The sequence below is a fragment of the Desmodus rotundus genome, chromosome 12 (assembly GCF_022682495.2).
Source record: "Desmodus rotundus isolate HL8 chromosome 12, HLdesRot8A.1, whole genome shotgun sequence".
Lineage (NCBI taxonomy): Eukaryota > Metazoa > Chordata > Mammalia > Chiroptera > Phyllostomidae > Desmodus > Desmodus rotundus.
The window spans coordinates 74,743,037-74,768,141 of NC_071398.1; the positions used below are offsets into that span (position 1 = coordinate 74,743,037).

The following is a 25,105-nucleotide window of genomic DNA, read 5'->3' on the forward strand; positions in this document are numbered from 1 at the left end:
AGAAAAATTAAAAGTTATGAAATCTCTTTAAGGAATACGGCCTGGTTGCCTCTCATATCTGGCTGAACTGGCAGGAGCTGGTCATTTATATCACAGGATAAGGGTAGCAGATAATTTTCATACTCCTGAGATCCTGGAAAAGAAAGATAGGAGCAGACTAGTGGTTGCCAGAGGAGAGAGATTGGGGGGACTGGGTAAAAGAGGTGAAGGGATTAAGAAGTACAAATTGGCAGTTTAACAATAGTCAGGGGATATAAAGTATGGGATAGGAAATATAGTCAATAATATTCTAATAACTATGTGTGGTGCAGGTGGGTACTGGAAACATTGGGGATAACACTTTGTAAAGTATATGATTGTCTAACCACTATGCTATACACCTGAAACTAATGGAAAATAATATTGAAAGTAAACTGTAATTGAAATTTTTTAAAAGTTAAAAAGCAGAAAAAAATGAAGAAGAAAAGGAAAGGCAGGACTGGAGTTATTGTGTCCTTTGGGCCTCAGTAACATGTTTTAGACATTGTTCGTTTACATGAGTAGGGAGTTGGCAGAGCTGTCAGCAGCAGGCCTCAGGGGACAGGAGAAAGGTTCAGTTGACTGGTGTTACTGGTGCAGTTTTGCCATCTGCTATTTTCTAGTTTTAGAGGTACCTCCTTGTTTGTTTTATTTTATTTTTATCTCAAATAAAACTTGAGATAAATATTACCTTTTAAAATGATTTAAATGGTTGGAGTGTTTGTTCTTAAGTTAACTGTTGTTTTAGAAGGTCCCCAAATACATGTGAGAAAAAGAAACAAGAAATAGTCTCAATAGGAAAGGCTACTATAATAATGTGCTGGTCAGTTCTATGGGCTGAGGAGACATGGTGGTGCCCAAGCTGCTGCCTCTGCTTCTTATCGTATAATTTAGGAAGTTTCTCCACAGGTCCATGGTGCTGGCAACATAAGCCCTAAATAATCAATCTTTCACTCGTTACCTTGGACACACACACACGCCTGCACAGAGGGTTCTCAGCAACTATAAGCCATTCAGAGTGGTCATTCAGAGTGAAGCTGCTTACAGAGCAACTCTAACCTCAGCATTGATTCCATGTTCACATTTAATTTGGGGAAGAGAATCTATAATCAAGATATTTACAAAGCCAGTTAAATGAGATTCCTTGGGATGACTTCATGTCTGAAAGGCCTAGGAAGAAAAAGAGAGACTATTTTTAAAACCAGGAGGCAACTTCTGGTTAGCTTTCAGCTGAAGGCCCAGTTGGGCCTTAGAGGAATGCCTTATCTCAATTCATTGAGACTTCAGTCTGTAGACATCTAATTTGTAGCTTCAAGCACTCTGCTCCATTGTAATCTACCTATTCCTTCCTTTCAACTTCTTCCCAACAAATTCATCACTGGTTCAACAACAGGCTTATTCCACAACCGTCCTGAAAATTTACCCTTACACATTAATGTTAACATCTGCCAATATACTATTTAGAACCTTAATGCTATTACTTTATGTAGAACCCTGGTGCCTCAAGTTGGCCCCCACTGTTCATTACCTTGATGTAACTTACCCAAGCCCATAACTCTCTTTGTCTCTCCAAGGAGTCTGTCTTCAGTATATTTCTACTCCTGGATCAAGCTCTAGTTTTTAAAAACACCTGCTTTTTTATCCACAAAATGGGAGTAATGAGAGTACCTACCTGATGGGATTGTTTTGAGGATTAAATACATCAATACAGATGATGCAATAAAAAACAATGCCTAGCCCATTGTAAATGCTTCAGAATTGTCTGTTATCTTACTGAGCTAAATGTCTTGTTTATTGGAGCAATAGGTCTCAATCAAAAAGTGCTCCTTGGTTCATAAGGATTTGGTAACATGGGTAAAGGAGAGAAAGCAATAAAAATTGGCTAATTTTGAACCTGAGTGATTGGTGCTATAAAGCAAATATTAAACATGGGAATGATTGAGAAAAAAGTACTTGCTTTCTTCCAGTTCAGGTCTAGTGGGTTCAACACAATTATTTGCATGGAAGGACAATAATAGCACTACTATGTTTATTTTTTAAAAATAAAAGTAGAAATTTCTTCCTCCCAGTGAATCATGAGAATGATGTGGGAGTATGGGGACAGCACATGAAGCCATCATGTTCTCTTTATAAAAATGGATACAGAATGTATTAGAGATTTTAAAATAGAGAAACTGGACAGAGAAGATGACTGAGGAGAAATGAAGATAAGTTTGATTTTAGACATGTAATGTGGGAGTTGAAGTAAAAATAAAGCATTTGAACAGAAAAATCTTGACAGAAATCATGAATATGAAAGTCAAACATAGAGAAATGAGGATAAGAAAACAGATATGAAAATCTTCAGTAGTCTAAAGCTGATCTTTAAAACTCAGAAAACAAATGTCTCCCTTGAGAGAGGAAGTAGAAAGAGAACACGAGGCTCATGTTCATCTTCCCCACCTTTGTGTAGGATGTTTTGACAATCTCAGTACATTTGAGACTGCCTTTTGACTTTTTTTTTTTTTCAGTATCAAGACAATGGGGACTGTATGCTGGGCTGTTCTTAGGGGGCATCATTGGTGTCACCGTGGTCCTTCAAGTGGTAATACTACTGTTGACAAGAAGAGGTAGGTGTCTGCCAATAAAGAGATGCTTATCAGACTCTCTGTGGTAAGCAGGGAACCTCTCACCACAAGCACGAACTTGCTCTCTTCAATTTAGCTTTCTTCAGGGAGCATCTTTGCAAAAACACTAAACAAACATATCTTGTGACCTTGTTCAATTCAGTCTAATTCAAAATGTCTTGATCCCCTATACTAGTCTATGGGGGGAAAAAGAGAGATGAGCCATAGGTACCTAACAGGAGAGACATTGTACACAGATAATTTAAATTCAATATGACAAATACTGGTGGAGTGGTCTAAACAAGAGGCTTAACAGTATTCACTAGGAGCAGAACTCAGAGGACTCTTGGATCTCATTCATGAAAAGTTATAATTACTGACTAATGAAATGACATTATAATAAGATGTTTTTGTCAAAAGGTTGAAATATTTCTATAATTTCTTTTTATCCTTACTATAACGCTCTAAGAGAAGTAGGGTAGTTGTTTTTATGGGACTTAGCAGTGGGCTAACAGAGGCACAGAGAGACTAAGTGACTCATGCAAGGTCACCCAGCTGGTTGGTGAGGGAATGAGAACTGTAACTATGTTTCCCAACTACCAGGGTATGTTCCACTTGGAAGGCCCTCTGGTCATCAGAAGACAGCAGAAGGAACACTCTTCACTAGGATTTTAGCACAAATTCTTACTCACCCTGGTAAAGTGTACAATTTCTGAGGTTTGCTTAAAGCCAAGCTAAATAGTATAGAAAGCCACCCATGGTACACTGAAACCATTAAGGCCCAATTATTTTCTTGCAATTTAAGTACCTAAAAGTAGTTTCTCCTGGCTTCTCCTCCAAGTTGTCCTATGATTCAGTATCTCAGAGCAGTGTGCTCCCCTCCAGCACATTTCTCTCAACCACCCACACTAGAGTAAGAAGACCCTGCACCAAGACCAGAACAGATCCCTGGGTGGCCTTCTCTTGGTGAGGAGAGAACTTGATTTTCATGTGATCGAACTGATGGCTGATCTCATTCTCTGGAAGATCCATATTGCTCAAATGTAACCTTCTTGGAAAAGCCCTTACATTAGCATTCTGATGTTGGTTTTGCCTCTATAAGAAAATCTAGATCACAGCACAGCCACCCACTTTTGTCTCATTTCCTTTATCTAAGAGTTAGCTGGAGAGGAGATGAGAAGTGGGGTGATTCAGATAGAAGTCACGAGGACAGATTAAGTGAATGGGGCAGGGCGACCACAAATGGCTTGGATAATCAGGAAACAGTGAGGAAAAAGGATAATAAAGAATCCATGGTTGAGAAAATAGATTAACACACCCATGTTAACCTAGTTAGTGGAAGGTGCTGAGATCGTCACCCACATTCTTTGCTCAACTACAGTCTGTTTATCAAATGGTGTGCTCTGAAGGGACTAATACTCTCCATCCTATTACATTTCCCTGCCACCATTCCAACACACATATACATCCTTATCTCCAGTCACCCTGTATTCCTTGTCAGCCAGGAACACACACACACACAAAACCCTGCCTCAAAATTGGAAAAACCTATTCTTTTTAAACATTTTTAAAAATATATAATCATTATTATATATGTTTTCCCATTACCATTTAGTCCCCATATATCCCCTACCCCCAACAATCACCACACTGTTGTCCATGCCCATGAGTCCTTTTTCCCTTTTTGCTCAATCCCTCTACCCCCTCACCACCCCTCCCCTACTAGCTTTCACTTGTTCTCCATTCATGAGTCTGTCTCTGAAAAACCTATTCTTAATTGCTGCACCCTCCTAAAGACTCTGCTCAAGAGATTCTAATGGTACCACCTCCAGAATGCAGTCAGACTCTGAAGGTTTTCAAATGGACTCTGGCAATTTCATACTCAGAGTACACTGATTAAGAACATGGACTTTGACATTAGATGAATTTACACACAATGCAGACTTTGCCACTGACAAGCTGTGAGACCAAACAAATGACTTAACTTCTTCTCTGCAAAATAAGAATAATGTTATGTATTTCATGGTAGTGTTGTGGGGATCCATGAGTTTAAACATAGAAGTCACAGGATACAATGGCTTCTGTGGGTAGATGGTAGATAGGTAGATGCATACATGCATACATATATACATAGACAAGCTTCTTAATGTTGGCAAGTTAAAACATCAATGTTTAAGCTTTATGGCAAGCAGAGGTCAGAACAGGGAGCATCTGGGAACAGTACCTAGTTTTCAAGATTTAAAGTACAGGTAGCTTTATGCTTCAGGTGAGAGCTGAAAAAGACATTAGGCAGTCTACATCTTCATTTTACAGTTATAGTAACAGAAGACACCCATTCAGATGACATGTTTTGTCCAATGCTACACAGCTAATAAGGGCTAGAATGTAGATGCCCTAATTCTAATGCCTTTTTCCATTAGACCTTAAAGTCTTACCGACTTTGAGCTGACTTGAGCTGGTTCGTGAAAACCTGTTCTTTCACTAGGAACCAAATATGAAACTAAATTATCTTAATCCAGTAGTATTTTTGAGAAGCAATATTCAACCTTACTTTTTTTCCATCTGACCATTTAGGACTGGCCCCACAATTCTAAATTTCAGCCTGAGAAATTGAAATTAAGAACAATGTAACAATAGCCAGAGGGGAGTAGGGAGGGGATAGTGGGGAGAGAGGTCTATAGGAGCTACTATAAAGGACACAAGGACAAAATCAAGGGGGGGGGGTAGAGGTGGGAGAGGGAGGTGAGACTGGCTGGGGTGGGGTGGAGGGATGGGGAGCAAATGCAGACAATTGTAACTGAATAAAAATAAAATAAATAATAAATAAATAAAAAATAAATTTCAGCCTGAGCTAACATATAAGACTGAAAGTCCTTAAGAGCAAGGGTCTGTCCTCTGTTTGTTCTCCTATAGCACCTGGGGCACTGTTGAGTGGACACTTCTAACTGCAAACACTTGTGGATTTGAACTGAAAAGACATGTTTGAGGGAACTAACTTGCACTTTTCTATTACCTCCTCTGATCACTTCACCCCTACTCTACATAGATGCTCATGCATGCACACACACACACACACACCTCAGCCAGTATCAGTCCTGACCAAAAAAGTGAAGCTAGAACCATCAGGCACTCCATGCCCACACTCACACAAGAAAATCATACATTGACATTCTTCGAATTCTTTGAGTTCTTTGAGTTTCCCCAATGACCGCCCATCATTTTCTTCCCAAGGATCACACACTCTTTCCTTTCGAAAGAAAATATACCTCTCCTAATTGCTGTTCCCTCAGAGGCATGCTCCTAGTTTTTTTTAAGAGGATAAATTCATTGGTATTAAAATAAGTGTACCCTAAAGATTTTTTGTAATTTACTGTGTCAGCTCTCCATTGCCTCTGCCTGGACTTTGTAATAGTCCCCAAATAGGCCTCCATGTATGAGTGTGTTACTTTCCCTCCATCCTTCTCATCACTACATGATGCATGCAATCAATAACATGAAACATTAAAAGGAATGAGATACGTAAAAAATGTCCTCAATGCATTTTAGGTGAAAAGGTCAAGTTACAGAGAAGTGTGTATGGAATGACCCATTTGCATAAAAAATATCTGTACCAATACAGCAAGTGTACAGGACTGCATTGTCTCATATGGTAGTCACTAGCCACATGTGGCTTTTTAAATTTAATTAGAATCAAATCAAATTTAAAATTCAGTCCCTCGGTGGCATTATCCATAGTTCAAGTGCTCAATAGCCACCTGTGGCTACTATATTAGACTGCAGATGGAACGTTTCCATCATTGCAGAAAGTTCTACTGTGAAAAATGAGAGGTCTGGAAGGATATACATTTAACTGTTAAAAGCTATTACTTCTGAAAATGAAATTGCACACATTAATGGGGATAGAGACATACTTTCTTATCTATACAATTTTAATTTTTGTAATAAGAATAAACTATTTGTATAATTTAAAAATTTTTTAATTGGTTAAAAATTAAAGTATTTTAATTTTTACTTTCCAGAAACCCTGAGCTCTGAGCAAAATTTCTAGTTAATAAACAATAGAATGACATTACAACTTTGTTTTCCAAGTAGTCTCAGGTGGATCATCCTTCTTATAAATTTCTTTTTTATTTAATGATTTTAGAGACAGAAAACAAGGGAGAGAGAAAGAGAAAAACATTGATTTGTTGTTCCACTTATTTGTGAATTCGTTGATTGTTTCTTGTGTGTGCCCTGACCAGAGATTGAACTTGCTACCTGGCAAATCAGGACAACACTCTAACCAACTGAACTACCTGGCTAAAGCTAGATCATCCTTCTTATACTCCCTCCCCGCTGCACACACACACCAAGTCCCACTGAAACAGGGAGGTGACATATGTGAGTGAGACAACAGGTTATGAGCTGAAAATACAAAAGAGGTATAAATAACTTGCCCTGTTCCTAACGAACTTAGAATCCTATTAAAAGACCAGATACATGCAGTAAAAAATTAAGATTAAAGTAATTGATTACACCTAACATGTATTGCAAATTTACTATGTTCCAAGCACTATTCTAAACACTTTACAATTAATGTCTCATTTAATCATCACAAAAGCCTTGTGAGGCAGGTTATTTCAACCCATTTCACAGATAGGAAAATAGGCCCAGGGAGTTCAAGTAACTAACCTAGTGTCATATGACAAACGTGCAGGGACTCAGTGCTTTGTTCCTGTGGTACCCTCTGGGAAGGTCCGTATGCAAAGGGGTAGCAGTGAGGGCAAACCAGACGGTCTGAGCAGAGTTCATGCTGGGAAACAGGGAGATAACTACTATGGTTCCTTTTCCCCAGGTAAAGCAGACCATCATCAACCGACAGTGGAAGCGAAAAGCCTTACTATCTATGCTGAAGTCCAGAAATCAGGTGTAAGTTCTATACTTTCTTTTTGGAGGGTGTTTCCCATGGATTCCTGACAATTCACCATGTATTTCTGACATTCACAGTTCTACAGACATGGGTTCTGAAGCAGGGGAAATTAGGGGCACAGAAATCAAGAACAAGAATTCTCTAAAAGGGTATTAAGCTTTAGTGTCAGGTGGGACTATTTGTTAATGAAATAGCAGATGGGTAATCTTCTGGTTGTCTGTTTCTTCATGGGAAAAGAAATGAGGACATTAGAAAGACGTGACATATGACTCCTTTCAGCTTTGGCATTCTAGGGGTCTATAGTTCCATGTTATGAAACTGTGCCCTTCTCGAGGGAAAAGGGTATAGACTTGAGGAAAGAGGGAAAGATTTAGAAAACCTATTGTGTGACATGTTGGTTTAATCCAAGTTTAGAACTTTGTAAAGTGTCAAAGAGACAAGGAAGAGGATTTGAGAATTCTGGCCAGAGAGTGGTTGAAGAGATGGAAGATGATAGATAGGCTGGAAATGAAAGAAAGCAAAACTGTAGTGGTTGGACTGAGACATCAGAGAGGGATAACGAAATCTGGAGTCATGATGAAGTTGAGCAGATGTTACAAGAGGGAGGCTAAAGAAATTATGATTAGCTGTGACAATATAGTTTTTCAGACATGAAGACAATTCTAGGTGACAGGCCAAAATTTGGCCATTCAGGGTGCATGGGGAAGCAAATTCTGGAGTAACAGATGTAAAGGTAAAGACAGCTTTGATTAGCTCCTTGGGAAATTGCATCAGATGACAATAAATGGATTTCTGATAACCAGAGATGAACTTTTGGACAAAGCTCTTATTTCTTCTGACCTCTAGTGGCCTGGAGGGCTAACTATAACAGGCCCATGATCACAACTGAGAACAAAACTCCATTTAAATATATAGAGTCCCAAGAGCAACCTCCACCCTTGCTTTTACACATTTTGGTAACCAGGTTCAACTTTATTATGATGTCATCACTATCTACCCTATTCCATGCAGTAAGCATCCCTCTTTTTACTGTAAAGTATGACATATATGCCAAAAGTCCACAATGTATGTGTCAGCTCAATGACTTACCTACGTTGATATCTAGTAAAGCAAATCTTCCTACCTTGTATTTCTTTAAGATTTTTGGTGTTCATCGATCCTTTGTACTTTCATACGTACTTTAGAATCAGCTTCTCAGTAATCACAAAAAGGAAAAAAATTCCTATTAGGATCGCATTGTATCTACGGATCTATTTGAGGAGAAATTACATTCTGCAGTACTGAGTTTCCTAATACCATAAATCTATTATCAAATAAAGGAGCAGAACATTGCCAGCTGCCCCCAGACCTCTTTATGCCCCTTCCAATCACGATCCTCTCACTCCTCCCCTAAGATATCACTATCTTGACTTCTAAAAATATAGTTTAGTTTTCTCTCTTTTTCCTTGATTTTCTAAAAATGAGATCCTACAGTATGTTTTTTCTTGTGTCTGATTTTTTTGCTCAATGTTATCTTTATGATATTCATTCATGTCTTTGAGCTTATACTACATTAATTTTCCTTGTTTTATAGATGTCAATGTGTGACTATAGTAGAGTTTATCCAGTTGACTTAATGGACATTTGGATTATTTTGAGTTCAAGGATATTATAAATTTGCACTATGAACATTCATACATATGTCTCTCCCTTGGTAGGCACATGCACATATTTTTGTTGGACATATACCTAGAAGTAGAATTTCTGAATCAGAAGGTATGCATATCCTCAAATTGACTAGATAAGGCCAAACTTTTTAAAAGTGGGTGTAGCAATTTACTTTTCTACCAGCTACATATAAGGGATTCAGTTGCTATACATTCTGATCAAAACTTGATATTATTAATCTTTTGAATTTTAATCATTCTGTTGGATGTGGATTTTTATAGTTTTATTTTGCGTTCCCCTAATTATTAAGGAAGTTGAACTACTTTCCATGTGTTTATTGCCCATATTGATAATATCCTCCTTCTTAAAGTACTAATTAACTCTCTAGTCCATTTTCCTTTGAGTCTCAGGCTCTTTAATGGATTAGTATAAGCTCTTAAGTATTTTTGCCTTTTTGCCAGTTATATGTTAGCAAATACTTCCACCCATTCTTTGGCTTTCCTTTGTAGTTTCTCAGAGATACTTTTTGATAAGGACTATTTCTTTCTTTCTTCTTTTTTTCTAGTGTAGAAGAATTTACTAGTCTTTTCCTTTATAGACAGCAGTTTTTATGTCCTTTTTGAGAAATCTTTCTCTACTTCCAGGTGATGAAGTTATTATATTCTGTCATCTTCTTAAAGACATATGGTTTCCATTTATATTTATATTTATTCTGTAACTGAAAATAATTTTTGGAGTATGATGTGAAATGGGTCAACTTTAATTTTTTTATATGGATAGTTTATTTACCATTTGTTGAAAAGATTGTCCTTGCCCACTGCAGTGCAACCTTCATCATAAATCAAGGTCCATATATGTATGGATCTATTTGGAGGTTCTTTATTCTGCTTCATTGGTCTATTCATTTATATTTGCACAAGTAGCATAGCATCTTTAGAAATCTGTGACTATAGATTTATTATAAGTTTGATATCTGGTAAAATTAGTTTTCTCACTTATTATTGTTTATCTTCAATAATTCTTGGCCATTTTTGGTCTTTGTATTTTCATATATATTTTCAATTCAGTTTGTCAAGTTTCACCTAAGAATCCTGCTGGAATTTTAATTGGACCTGCATTGATAATTATAGTGCTAAGTCTTTCAATTCAAAAAATGATATAGTCTTTCTTAATTTAGATCTTTACTTTTTCTAAGTGATGTTTTACACTTTTTTTCATAAGAGGACTTGTACATCCTTCATAATTTTTACTTGGCATTTGAGCATTTGACATTTGGGAATACTATCAGCAAGGTTGTCTTTAAAATTTTTCTTTAGTATCTTTTTATTGTTGATATATAGAAATACAATGCATTTTTATGTATTAACATTAAATTTGCAACATTGTTAAACTCATTTATAAACTGCAGGCATTTGTCTATAGATGATTTTGGATTCTCTTTGTACACAATCATAATCATCTCTAAAAAAAATTATACTTTTTTTTTCATTTTCAATTCATGTAACTTCTCTTTCCTTTTCATCTTCTTTTTTTGCTCTTTTATTGGCTGAGATGTCTCACAAAATGTTAAATGAAGTGGTACTTCTGGTATTCTTGTAGAGTTCCAAACTAAAAGAAAAACTTTCAATATCTTACCATTAAGTATGATTTTTGCTGAAGGTTTTTTGTAGCTACCTTTTTATCTGATTAAGAATATTCTCTCCAAACTATGTAAAAATAGTAAAGTAAATCAATTACTTATTTTTAAGACCAATTTGTTTACATCTGCATTTTTAAATATTAGTGATAATTAAAATTTATTAAAATGTTGCCCATGAGGAAACTATTATTCTTGTGCTTAAACTTAAAATAAGTAATTGAATAAGAAGATTAGGCTTATGTTTACAAGTATGGGAACATGAGAGATGAAGAACTAATCGCATTGACATTTCAGATTAAAATTCTAAGAGTTAAGCCCTGACCAGTGTGGCTCAGTCGACTGGGCATCATCCAGCAAACTGAAGTGTTGCCAGTTTGATTCCCAAGTCAGGGCGCATGCCTGCCTGGGTTGTGGGACAGGTCCCTGATTGGGGGCATGTAAAAGGCAACCCATCAGTTTTTCCTCCTCTTTCTCCCTCCCTTCCTCTCTCTTTAAAAATAAATAAATAAAATATTTTTAAAAATAAAAAAATACAATTCTAAAAGTTAAGTTGTAGACAATTAGAGTACTCTAAAGAGAGAATGGAGCAGTGAAAATTTCTGAATGCAGTTTAAAGCCTTCAAAGAGTATCATTTCCCCTAAAATAATTGTTAGAATGTGCTTGGATAGAATAAAATTTATAAGCCTGAACTTTATTTCTTAATGAGGGATTTGGATTTAACTTAAATACATTTTAAAATTAATAATTATTAATTTTTATTAATAATTTATAATTTTGAATTATTAAAATTCAAAAGTAAAAAAGAAAAAAGAATGTTCTCTGCCAATTCTGGTTTGCTAAGAAATTTTATCAAGAGTGAACTGGTCTTGAATTTTATCAACACTGCATCTACTGATATAATCTTATGATTTTTAAACGCTTATCTTTTTTACTTATCTACTGAACTACACTGATATGCAAAGATTAAACCAATTTTGTGTTCCTGGGATAGAAGCAATTTTGTCTGATCCTTTTTGCCAGATTTTATTTGCAAATATTTTAAGAATCTTTTCTGTTTATGTTTCTGAATGAAATTGGCCTGTAATGTTTCTTTTTTGTAATGCCCTTGTTAGGTTTTATATCGAGAACATGCTAACTTTACAAAATAAGTTGGGATGTGTTAGTTTCCTACTGCTACTTTAACAAATTATTACAAACTTGGTGACTTAGAACAACAAAAATGCATTCTCAAACAGTTCTGAAGGCCTGAAGTCCAAAATGAAGGTGTCACTAGAGCCATGTTCCTGCTGGGACTATAGGGGAGAATCAACCTTTGCATATTCCAGCTTTTGGTGGCTGCAGGCACTCTCTGCATATTGGCTTGTAGCTCCATACCCCCAATTTCTGCCTCCATCTTCACACAACTTTCCTCTCTCCGTGACTTTGTGTCTTCTCCTTTTCTGTGTCTTACAAAGATACTCGTCTCCGGATTTAAGATCCATCCTTATTCAGCACGACTTCATTTTGAAATTATTGCCACAATTATATCTACAAAGATTCTATTCCTAATAAGGTCACATTTTGAGATTCTAGGTGAATTTATTTTAAGGGGCCACAATTCAACTCATTACAGGATGTATTTTCTTTTTGTATTCTCTGGACATGTTTGGGTGGAATTTATGTTATTTTTCCTCTAAATATTTACCAGAATTCATGGGTAAAGCCCTCTGAGCCAAGGGTTTCTTTGAGGGAAGATTTAAATTATATTTTTATTATCTCATTTGCCTGTTAGATTAGTACTTAAATTTTTCTATTCTTTTATTGGCTATCCTAGAAATAAAGAAATGCATACTTGACTTATCAAAGTCTAATATTTACTTCCTTACTGGACAATACTTTAACTCCATCATTTTTTTAATTTTTAGGGTTTTTTTGAAATTTTTAAAATATATTAATTGATTATGCTATTACAGTTGTCCCATTTCCCCCCCTTCACTCAACTCCATCCTGCCCACCCCCCTCCCTCCCACATTCCCCCCCTATAGTTCATGTCCATGGATCATACTTATAAGTTCTTTGGCTTCTACATTTCCTACACTATTCTTACCCTCCCCCTGCCTATTTTCCACCTATCATCTATGCTACTTATTCTCTGTACCTTTCCCCCCCTCTCTCCCTCCTACTCCCCTTTTGACAACCCTCCATGTGATCTCCATCTCTATGGTTCTCTTCCTGTTCTAGTTGTTTGCCTAGTTTGCTCTTGTTTTTGTTTTAGGTGTGGTCATTAATAACTGTGAGTTTGCTGTCATTTTTACTGTTCCTATTTTTTATCTTCTTTTTCTTAGATAAATCCCTTTAACATTTCATATAATAAGGGCTGGGTGATGATGAACTCCTTTAAATTGACCTTATCTGAGAAGCACTTTATCTTCCCTTCCATTCTAAATGTTAGTTTTGCTGGATACAGTAATCTTGGAAGTAAGTCCTTGGCTTTCATGACTTGGAATACTTCTTGCCAGTCCCTTCTTCCCTGTAAGGTTTCTTTTGAGAAATCAGCTGACAGTCTTATGGGAAGTCCTTTGTAGGTAACTGTGTTCTTTTCTCTTGCTGCTTCTAAGATTCTCTCCTTCTCTTTAATCTCGGGTAATGTAATTATGATGTGCCTTGGTGTGTTCCTCCTTGGGTCCAGCTTCTTTGGGACTCTCTGAACTTCCTGGACTTCCTGGAAGTCTATTTCCTTTGCCAGAGTAGGGAAGTTCTCCTTCATTATTTGTTCAAATAAGTTTTCAATTTTTTGTTCTTCCTCTTCTCCTTCTGGCACCCCTATAATTCGGATGTTGGAATATTTCAAGATGTCCTGGAGGTCCCTAATCCTTTCCTCATTTTTCCGAATTCTTGTTTCTTCATTCTTTCCTGGTTGGATGTTTCTTCTTCCTTCTGGTCCACACTGTTGATATGAGTCCCAGTTTCCTTCGCATCACTATTGGTTCCTTGTACATTTTCCTTTGTCTCTCTTAGCATAGTCTTCATTTTTTCATCTAGTTTTCGACCAAATTCAACCAATTCTGTGAGCATCCTAATTACCAGTGTTTTGAACTTCGGATCTGATAGGTTGACTATCTGTTCGCTGCTTAGTTGAATTATTTCTGGAACTTTGAAGTGTTCTGTCATTTGGGCCATTTTTCTTTTTTGTCTTGGTGCTTCTATTACTTAAAGGGGTGGAGCCTTAGGTGGTCCCCGGGTTGAGGTAACACTGGTCACTGTGCTGCGACACTGTGCATGGGGGAGGGGCCGGGAGGGAGCAATGGCTCCTGCTCCACTCTCCACCGGATTTTAGTCATTCCCTCTGCTACCCACAATCAAATTGGGCCCCTCTGGTGCTGGTTTCTGAGTGGGTGGGCTTGTGCACACTCTAGGCCCCTGTGGGTCTCTCCAACGACCTCTCCTGTGAAGCTGGGAGTTTCTCCTGCTGCCGCCTCAACCCCCACAGGTGTTTTCAATCAGAGGTTTGAGGCTTTATTTCCCCATGCTGGGTCCCGATTTATCTATGCGTGAATGTGGGGCCGCGGGGTGCTATCCGCCCCTCTGCCTGCCCCGTTCTCCACCACTCTTAGTCCGGTCCTCTCAGTTTGTCTGTGTGTGAATGTAGGGCCGCAGGGTCTGCTAGTGGTCAGACTGCCTGCCCTGTTGGTCCCACACTCTGCCAGTCTCGGTCCCACCACGGCCACGCAAGTCCTCTCCGCCCCGGCTGCCCATCTCTGCCCCTCCTACCGGTCTGAATGAATGTTTCTTTTTTACTAACTTGGTGTTGGACTTCCTTGCTGTTCGATTTTCTGTGAGTTCTGGTTGTGCGAGAAGGCGCAGTGTGTCTACCTACGCCTCCATCTTGGTTCTCTAATTTTTAGTTTTTAAATTTTTTAAATTCTACCTTTAATTTCATCTCTTATGTGCCTTTTTGGTCATTATGTTAATTTCATATATTTTTTAAATGTATAAGACATAATTTTATTGTTTTCAATATGCATTTAGACTTTCCCACATCCTTACAATATTTCTGGTTATATTTACAATGCCTATATGATTTTCTACATAGACTGTGATAAATGGACAATTATTCATATTTATTAATATTTTATTTGTTTTTATTTTTAATGGCTATTTAATACCCTCATAAAGACTATAATAACACCAAAAATTATTTACCAAATATTTGCTGTCTGCTAGGGACACTTATAGGTTTTATCAGGGGTAGCACCTTGTCCAATTCTAGGGGATAGCATTCATAAAGAATATGGGAGTGTAATGCTCCTGGCATTGTGCCCTAACTGAAGACACCAAAATACAAAAAGTTACTAAGTTATTACAACTATGTTTAAAATAATTTCCTATGCCTAAATAAAAATACTAAAGAGAAATCTAACAACATGCTAACCATATTGTGTCAAAGTGATAAAACTATGAGTGATTTCCTCTATACTTTTTTCTCCTTTCTAAACTTTTTAATAAAATGTGAAAAGCATAAGTTATTTGCCTTCTCCCCCATAGTAAATTCCTTCCAGACAGGAAGACAGGTGGGGGATGTTTCTGTTGATAATTTTCTCCAATAGTTTCACATTCTTCTCATTCATCTCATGATTGAAAATAATTCTTCCTTAAATTCAAAATTTCTCCAAATATAGTATCTACGAGTTGTATGGGATATTGAAAGGCATTTATTTGAATCAGGCAATTATACTTGGATTACCTTCTATGACATTATTTTCAAAGTGTTGGCTAGCTCTTGTTTACTAAAATGTAGTCTCTGACCGAGAATTAGCAGCATCACCTAGGACCTTACTAGAAATGCAGAATACCAGGTCCTACCCAGATCTTCTGAAATACAACCAGCCTCCTAATGAAATCCCCAGGTAATTCATAGGTACATTAAAGTATGAGAAGCCCTAATCTACCCCAAGCACTTCCAGTAATGAAGGATTCACTGCCTCCTGAGGCAGTCCATTCCATTTGAACACCTTTTATATTTTAAAAAAACTTTAATATATTGAACAAAAATGTCCCTAAAATTCTAACCTTGTTTTAAACCTGGAGGACTCTACAGAACAAATCTAATTTCTCTTCTTCATAGCAATCCATCAGAATGCATGAAGAGAAAGATCACATTCCACCTGGAATCTTTTTTCCATCAGTAAACTTTTCTAATTCCTTAACTCTTTCGTCAGGTGACAAGATTCTAAGTTCTCTCCCATTAAAAAACCATGTGCTTCAGTTTCAAGTCTTCCTCTACATCAGGAAAGGCAGAGAGTAGCACCACTCTGCACCAGTGTACCCAAAGTGTGTTGTAAGGACAATTTCCCTGGCATAAATCATGTCATCTCCATCTTACAGGGATGTGGTCTCAATTTACTCCTGCACTGATTCATCCTGTTATCGTGGATTTTAATTCATTTACAGTAACATCAACATCAACTGAAGGTTTTTTTTTATGTGCCCTTTTTTTTGTGGGGAATGCAAAGAAATAGAGGCTATTTCCCAAGAAACTGATAGTCTGGGGAAACAATTTAAACATGAGTGTGTTAAATTCAGCATACAGTTAAGTGTTATAGTGTGTGAATTAGACTTTAAATATTGAGGAATTTAGGTAAAAGAGAGGTCATTATATGTTGAGGCAACCAAAGAAGAATGGTATGATGGAAAGAGCATACACTTTAAAAGACTTCAGTGGATTGGTGTTTCAAGGTCCCTGAAACACCAATCCAGAAGAACCTATGCACCCCAATGTTCATAGCAGCACAATTTACAATAGTCAAGTACTGGAAGCAACTTAAGTGCCCATCAGCAAATGAGTGGATCAAAAAACTATGGTATATTTACACAATGGAATTCTATGCAGCAGAGAGAAAGAAGGAGCTTATACCCTTTGCTACAGCATAGGTGGATCTGGAGAGCATTATGCTAAGTGAAATAAGCCAGGCAGTGAGGGACAAATACCATATGATTGCACCTTTAACTGGAACATAATCAACAGAAGAAAAAAGCAAACAAAATATAACCAGAGACATTGAAGTTAAGAACAATCTAACAATAGCCGGGGGGTGGGGGCAGTTGGGAGGGGACAGTGAGGAGAGGGTATTACAGGAACTACTATAAAGGACACATGGAGGAAAATCAAGGGGGAGGGTGGAGGAGGGGGAGGGAGGTGGGTTTAGCTGGGGTGGGGTGGAGGGATGGGGAGAAAAGGCATACAACTGTAATTGAATAACAATAAAAATTTTTTTAAAAAAAGAAAAGACCTCATTGGGACTCCTGGCTTTAATACTTCTTGCATTGTATACATCAGGAAAGTACTAAATCTTTCTGGGCTTTCATTGTTCATCTGTAAAATGTGAGTGACAACAGCATTTAATATATAGAGTGTTTGTCAGACAAATGAAAAGATATTTGAAGGACTTTGTAAATTTTAATCACATGTATATGGTTATTGTTAAGTAAATAATAATTGTTAATTGTTAACAAGTAATATTGTTAATATTTGGACAGGAAAGAGAAGTAATAAAAAGCCATGTTAGAGTGTGGGGATGGAATGATCTCTGCATCTAGGGGGTGATATGAGCCAGACCCAAATACTGTGAAGATGGGCTTCTCTTTAGATGTCCCAGTAAGAGCCACACCAATTTCATTTCATCGTGAGGAAGACCTTTCAAACATCTGGGAAGTGCAAATGATGAATTAAGCTAACGCATGAGGTTGTGAGCTCCAAGATGTCCCTTGAGGAGTCCAAGCAAAGCCCAGAGCATTGAATTCCAGGGAATTTGGGAGAGAATTCCTGGGGAGGAACCTGGATCAAATTATTCTAAGGAGTTTTCTAACGGAAGGCTTTTTGATTCTGTGCTTCCCCATGGGGAGAGTTGGATGGGAAATAATTCTCCGCTCAGCTAATTTCCTGCTTTATTTGCTTCTCTTGTAGCCTGTTCAGAAGGAACCTGATCCCCTGCCAGCTCAGGACCCCTGCACCACCATTTACGTTGCTGCCACAGAGCCCGTCCCACAGCCTGTTCAGGTGAGGCATCTCTCTGTAGAGAGGAGAGGCAAGGGTGGGACCTTTCCAGAGCTGAAATAAAACAGAGTCCTGAAATGGAAATGGCAGCCCATCACAAGAAGGTGACATAGAGCTTCTGTGGCCTTTGTTGCAGGACTTCTGGAAAAGCCCTCATGGCTGCTCACAGGAGGGTCACAGCATGCTGTGCTCACCCACATTTCTCTGAGAGTCATTCAAGGGCCACATCAGAATCAGCTGGTATATTTGTTAAAAATAAAGATTCTTGGGGCCTTCCACCTAGGATTCTGTTCAATCACGGTGTCTATGGCAAGTACCTAGGCCTCTACACCTTAAATAATGACATCCCCCAGGTGATCCTGACACATGTTTGAGTTTGGGGACTGCATTTTGAGTGCAGGAGTTTTCAAGTCCAGCTGCATAACAGAATCACCAGGAACTTTGTAAAAATGCTTGTGTCTGGGTTACATCCAGACCTATTTAATCAAAATATTTAGGAGTTGAGCTCTGCATAGGTATGAAGCCTAGAAGAGAATGTGATGGGCAGCCCAGAATGAGCCTCACCTATTCTATTCTACTCCATTGCTAAATCAGCATTGGATTAATTTTACTTGACAGAGATCATTCCCTTTACCAAATGAACATAGATAAATTCTGAGCTGAAATCTTGGCTCCAGTTTTACTCTATTAAATAAAACATTTTAGGAGATGATTGAGGATTGAAACACCACAGAAATGCCAACATTTACCCCTCTTTTTCAAAGCTCTGACTTCAAAATCTTTTAAAAATGATATAGATTTTTTAATAAAGTTTTCTTGGGAAAGAAAAATAGTACATTTCATATTTTATAGGAAAACCTCCTAAATGTTCCCATTTCTGTCTCTTTCTTTCTCAGACTTTTGAGTCCTCTCCCTGTAAGAAGTCTTTGCCTAAAATCCCCATTTCCTCTCCCTCCCTCTCTCCTGCATGAACCCCTTCTTTCTTCTCCCTTTGGGTCTCGCTAATCCTTTTTAAAGCTCAGTGACTTAGAATTCTCTTAGCTTCTCCAAACCACACACCTTGTCTGAGAGTAAAACCCTTGGTTTTCCTTTTAAGTCAATGGAAGGGAAGAAAGCAAGGAGATTGAGGGGCACTGAGTTCTGTCCTCAGATCACTGGAACAGGTCTCCCAGTGTTCTTGATGGCAGGTATATACTCGGAAGGGAGCTGTAGCCCATCTTGTGGACAGGACAGATAGTTTGGGACCTGAGTACTGCCTCCAGCAATGCTTGATTGTGACATACCTTGATCAAGTAAGTCTCTATGCTACATGATTTCTGAGACACTTTCCTTTCCCTAAGCAGCACTGTTTCTATTTGTTCCTGTGAAGCTAGTGCCAGTCTCTCCACTCACAGATTTCTTATGTTTTGCTCCCAGGAACCAAGCTCCATCACAGTTTATGCCAGTGTGACACTTCCGGAGAGCTGACACCACAGACCCAATGAAGGGACTATCTGAAGGACCATGGAGGAGCCAAAATAAACACTGAACTTGGCCCAGGTCTCAAGTTCCTGTGACACTCTATGCATCTGTACTCTTCTCAGATTAACTACTTGATGATGTCATTTCCACCATCCACCAGTGAAATGCACAAGGAGGTGAAGCTTCCCAAGGACTCAGTCTGTTCTGCAGGGCAAAGGCCCAGACAGAATTTTCTGTCTCTGTGGTGTGGCAGACAAATGGGCAATGCAAATCCAGTGAATCCAGACCTTCAAGTATCTTGCTCTTTGCGGAGATTGCATAATGAAAGCCAAAGGCAGAAAGCCAGAACAACCAGCACCTATCTCAGACAGCTGACCACCTGCAAGAGTCTGGGAGAGTTTACATTCTGTCTGTCTGGACATGGTTCTGGGAGCTGATCCCAATCACCACACAGACCTGATCAAGGCTCTGTGCCTCAGTTTCTCTCTCTGGATGGGCAACGGAGAATGAATTCCTTATTATATGTAAAACACTGTGATGAAAGAAGCCAAAGAGTCAATAAACTGGAAACATGACTTTGAGTTCTCAGGGCTTTAAATAATGGAATGAAAATCACTAAGATTCTTTTTTATTTTTTGATTCTAAAGTAAAAATTCAGTTTATTCATCTGTTTATGACACAGTACACAAGAGGCAAAGTGTTTCACATCATAGATTTCACTCCCAACTCCTTGGAACATTCATTTCTTTGGCTAAAAGAAGAGGCTACATGGGAAAGCCAGACAATGCTTGGGCAACTGAAATAAGGTTGGGGCAGGAGCAATGCTAACATCATCCTCACACGGATGGGCACAGGGGACCATTAGTCGCAAGCTGATTTTCTAGAATCACTAGCTGGAAGCACAGGAGCACCACTCCTGGGCGCTTGAGCCATCTCAGGCCTCAGTCATCCCCACTACACAGGTGTAGCAGCACTTTCTGGTAGTCACCCTTGGTGTCTTGCTGGATGTAATAGTACAGGGACTTGCCATACTTTTTCTTGAGTCCAGAACTGATTTTCAACATGTCCACTTCACTTCAGGATATCACGATTCTGATCAAGACCTTGTTGCATGTCCCCTTGTCCTTCATGGAGTCATACAGTCAGTCAGCAAAATACAGGGGCTTGTTCTGGATGCACTGGACCAGGTTCAGGAAAGCATTTTCTAAGTATCCCTTGACTTTCTGTTTGATCCTCTTCAACATGTCATAAGGGCTGTAGTTCTTATACCTTTCAAATACTTTCTGGAGATGACACATGCTCTGCTTGGTCATGATGCCGATCCACTTGGGAACATCAGTTCCTTTCCTCTTCGCTCCAGCACCATAGAGATCCCAGGCATCTTCGTCAATCAGTTCATAATCAATGGCAGAGCCATCTTCTGCTTTTCTACCCTTTACAAGGGCAACCATCAGGTTGCGGAAATCACCAGATGTGTCAGAAATAATGTCCTCCAGGTCAGTCTGGTACATTTCCTTGTAGACTCTGTTAATTTCCTGCAGCTCCAAGTTGGTCCTTGAGCAGATCATCTCAATGAAAGAGTTCTGATCAGTCCCCAGCCCCTTCAAGGATTCCTTAAGCTCAGAAGCTTTATACTCAGCAGGTATTTTCAATAGGCCCAAATCACCATCTCCAGGTGGCTGGACAAGGCTGACTTCACTGCTGATGCAAGTTCCTTTTTGGTTCTTTCTGGTAGACTAAGGCAATATCCTGATTCCATTCATCGTTGTGATTGGTCAAAATGTTGATGATGGTGACCTCATCCACACCTTTGGCCTTGATGGCCATTTCAATGTTCAAAGTGTTCCAGTGGGCATCAAAGTTGGCATAGGCTTTGACTGACCCATACACATTTCGTGGTATAGATTGATCACCCTCCAAGCTGAGCTTCCACAGAGTTTCATGAATAGTAGACATTTTGAAAGAAGCAGGGCTGGGTGCTGAGAGCTGTTAGTGTCCCCAGATGCAGAGCCAGATTCTTAAAATTATAGTTTTAAGAATGTGCAAATGGTGTTCACATTTAAAGAAAAATGGCGAGTATTCAGTGATGTTGTTATAAAGGAACTTACAATAATCAGAACTTGTTCCGGAGTGATTTTTCACCTCCCAAAATTGTTTTCAAATTCTAGCTCTCTGTCTATTCCACTGAAGAACAAACCTGGAGCTTCAGCTAAGACTCTTCAACCTGATTCTGAATCCATTTTATATCTGTAGCCTCACATTGCCAGGGTCTCTAACAGGCACTTCCTAATCCCTTACACTAAATCTATCTTGAAGTAGAAAATTAACATATTTTAGCCCAACAGTTTCAAGTAATTGAATGCTTAATAAATTTCAGAAAGAAAGAGCCTCTTTTCATAAGGTCCTAATCTAATTACTCTCTTGCTTTCAGATAGGCCCTCTTCAATTGAAGCTCTTCTTCTTTCTGATAGGTTCTTGTATGACCTTAGTGAATACTTTAAGAAATCACCAACTATCTTACAACCATAAAACATGGATCACTAACTTTCTCACTCAAAACTCTGAAGTCCTTACTACTTTGTACTTCCTCTGTTTGGTCAATTCATATTTTAGTTCTGTTGCTTGAGGTAGCCCATTTCCCGATACTAGTTTTGGTGATAGTGTTCTTAGCTGTAATTAACAAAAACTGGTCTGGATTTTTTAATTTTTAATGTTGAAAAGGAATCTCCTGAAAAGATATTGGTTGGGTCAAATAACTGTTAGGAGGTTCTGTAAAACCATGCTTTGAAAATAAGCCCCCAAAAAGGAGTGGGGAGACATAGGCTGTGGCTAGGACCACACCCCAAATAGCAAAACCAGCCCAGGGATGAGAATGCTAAGCACCAGTTGCACTGCCATTGTCCTCCCAGCACTAGATCTAGACTCTGCCACTCCCTCAGTTGGAGTGGAAAAGTCATATTGCTGTTGGCACTGCCTGCACCAAAGTGACATCTCCAGGGTCCCTTCTTAATCTCTCCATCTCTAGTTTCTAATTCAGAGTCTAGGACTGAGTGGTCAATCATAGGTTGAACTTCCATGTTCTACACCAAAGAGGAGTCTGGGACTTGAATACCTGTCATTTTCTACTTTCATGGTGGTAAGTAAGATCTGCCTCTTATGAGTTAGAAAACCCCCAAACATAAGCAGTAGAATTCAGTGCTGGGAAGGCAAAAAACAAATGTCCACCACATCACTACATCACCCTTGTCTAACCTTAGTTTCATTAGCTGTCTACTATAAGCACTCTCTCCTTTACTACAACTCAGATTGTGCTAGCACCTCAGTCCCAACACTTGGGTTTTTCCTATGGCTAAATTCAACTTAATGGAAGGGCAAGAACAAAGGGGGAAAGAATAGGCTATCCCCTCAAAATTCTTTGTCCCAGGCTCAAGATCTCCCTGGGGAGGATGGCTGTGTCGTGGAGTGTTGTGTGCTACCCTTCAAATAACTGGAAAAGCAGAGAATCCTTCAGTTTTCCCCAAAGTCACTGTGAGTCAGCTGGCACATTACTTTTCCTCAGAATTAAAAAAATAAAACCGATACTTTAGAGTCTGATTTCCCCATGTTTCTTCTCTAATGTTTTCTTCTGAATGAGCATATCTGAATTCTGGAGAACTCAGGAGGAGCAGACACATTTTTAGTCTTAAGGGACTGTTGTTCTGCAGTAGTCTCCAGCTTCTTCAGGACACTGAACTTTGGTCAGATACCAGAATGTGATTGGTAAAGGGTGCATATGCTAACTGAAAAACCACTGATTATAATAAGTTACTTCTCTCCCTGAAGTTTTTGTTTCTACCTCCTGGGAAATAAATAAAATACAGATGATTCCTATGGAAATTGCACTCCTGTCTTGTGTTACCTGGAGGGTTCATGATATAGCAGTATGGCAAGACATGCTTCATGGTCTTGTGTCTCTATAGTTATAGTTATACAATATTAAAGGTGGCTGATTTGTTTTGGTGAGCTCTGAGGTTGTCCTTTTCCTGGGGCATGGGCAAGGGTTAGCTCTATGCCCTCTTCACCAAAGTTGAGAACCAGCCTCCACACAGAGCAGAGAACTGTTTAAAGGATTGTTCAATTTTTGTCACTGTAAGAATAACTGCCTTTCCCAAACATCTCCAAATTCTCCTGTGGAACAAACCTACAGCAGAGTTTCTGTAGCACTGTAGCAACTGTAGCACTACTGATATTTTGGTTCAGATAGTTATTTTTCATGGCTGTCCCATGCATTGTACAATGTTTAGCAGATGCCAATAGCACATCCCCTGTTCCTCATCATTACAATAAAAAAAGTCTCCAAATATTACCAAATGTTCCCCCATGAAAAAAATCTTCTCACTTACTGAGAACCAGAAATCTAGAAATATACTGGCTACCTAGGTAACCTCTGTAGGCTAAACTTCTATATACCAAGAACTAGAGCTATCAAAAATCACATTTTGAAAGTGGCCATCTGGTCACTTAAGCGTGACCCAGACATGCAAAAATTCCTAAGGTTATCTACATATTAGAGTTACCAGGTTAGATTTTTTAAAATGCTGATGCCCCAAATGGAAACATATACCATTTTCATGGATCAGGAGAATTAACATCATCAAAATGTCCATACTACCCAAAATGATTTATAGATTCAATGCAATACCTATTAAAATACCAATGACATATTTCACAGATGTAGAACAAACACTTCAAAAATTTATATGGAACCATAAACGACCCTGAATAGCTGCAGCAATTTTGAGAAAGAAGAGCAAAGTAGGAGGGATCACAATACCTGATATCAACTGTATTACAAGACCATGGTAATCAAAACAGCCTGGTACTGGCAGAAGAACAGACACAGGGACCAATGGAACAGAACAAAGAGCCCAGAAATAAACCCAAGTCTCTACAGTCAATTAATATTCAACAAAGTGGGCAGCAGCATAAAATGGAGCAAAAATAGCCTCTTCAACAAATGATGTTGGGAGAGCTGGACAGCTACATCCAAAAAAATGAAACTCAATCACCAAATTATACCATACACAAAAATAAATTCAAGGTGGATAAAAGATTTAAATATAAGTCATGACACCATAAAAGTCATAGAGGAGAACATACACAGGAAAATCTCAGATATTCCATGCAGCAATATTTTCACTGATAGGTCCCCTAGAGCAAGGGATATAAAGGAAAGAATAAACAAATGGGATCCCATCAAAATAAAAAGCTTCTGCACGGCTAAAGAAAACAGCTTTAAAATGAAAAGAGAAACAACAGTATGGGAAAACATATTTGCTGATGATACCTCAGACAAGGGCCTGATCTCCAAAATATATAAAGAACTCACATGACTCCACTCTAAGACAAGCAACCAAATTTAAAAAATGGCCATAGAACTTGAACAGACATTTGTCCAAGGAGGACATACAGAGGGTCCAGAGACAGATGAAAAGATGCTCAGCATCATTAGTCATCAGAGAGATGCAAATTAAAACCACAATGAGATACCACTTCACACAGGTCAGAATGGCTGTCATAAACAAAGCAACAATCAACAAGTGTTGGAGAGGTTGTAGAGAGAAGGCAACCCTAGTGCACAGTTGGTGGGATTGCAGACTGGTGTAACCACTATGGAAAACAGTATAGAATTTCCTCAGAAAACTAAAAATGGAACTGCCTTTTGACCCGGTAATTCTGTTCCTAGGATTATATCCTAAGAACCCTGAAACACCAATCCAAATGAACTTAGGCACCCCAAGGTTCATAGCAG

General features: G+C 38.5%; 1 protein-coding gene and 1 pseudogene across 1 annotated transcript in view; one reads left to right on the forward strand and one right to left on the reverse strand.

Moving 5' to 3' along the window:
• The window catches only part of SLAMF1 (signaling lymphocytic activation molecule family member 1), a 36,890-nt gene extending 16,423 nt beyond the window's left edge, over positions 1-20,467 (forward strand). The window contains exons 4-7 of the mRNA XM_024571326.4: positions 2,529-2,627; positions 7,459-7,532; positions 17,764-17,856; positions 19,270-20,467. Coding sequence (XP_024427094.1) covers positions 2,529-2,627; positions 7,459-7,532; positions 17,764-17,856; positions 19,270-19,320 — 317 coding nt within the window. The 3' untranslated portion in view covers positions 19,321-20,467. The remainder of the gene's footprint in view (positions 1-2,528; positions 2,628-7,458; positions 7,533-17,763; positions 17,857-19,269) is intronic.
• Positions 20,256-21,270, reverse strand: LOC112314783 (annexin A2-like; annotated as a pseudogene).
• Between the last annotated feature and the right edge of the window lie 3,835 nt (positions 21,271-25,105).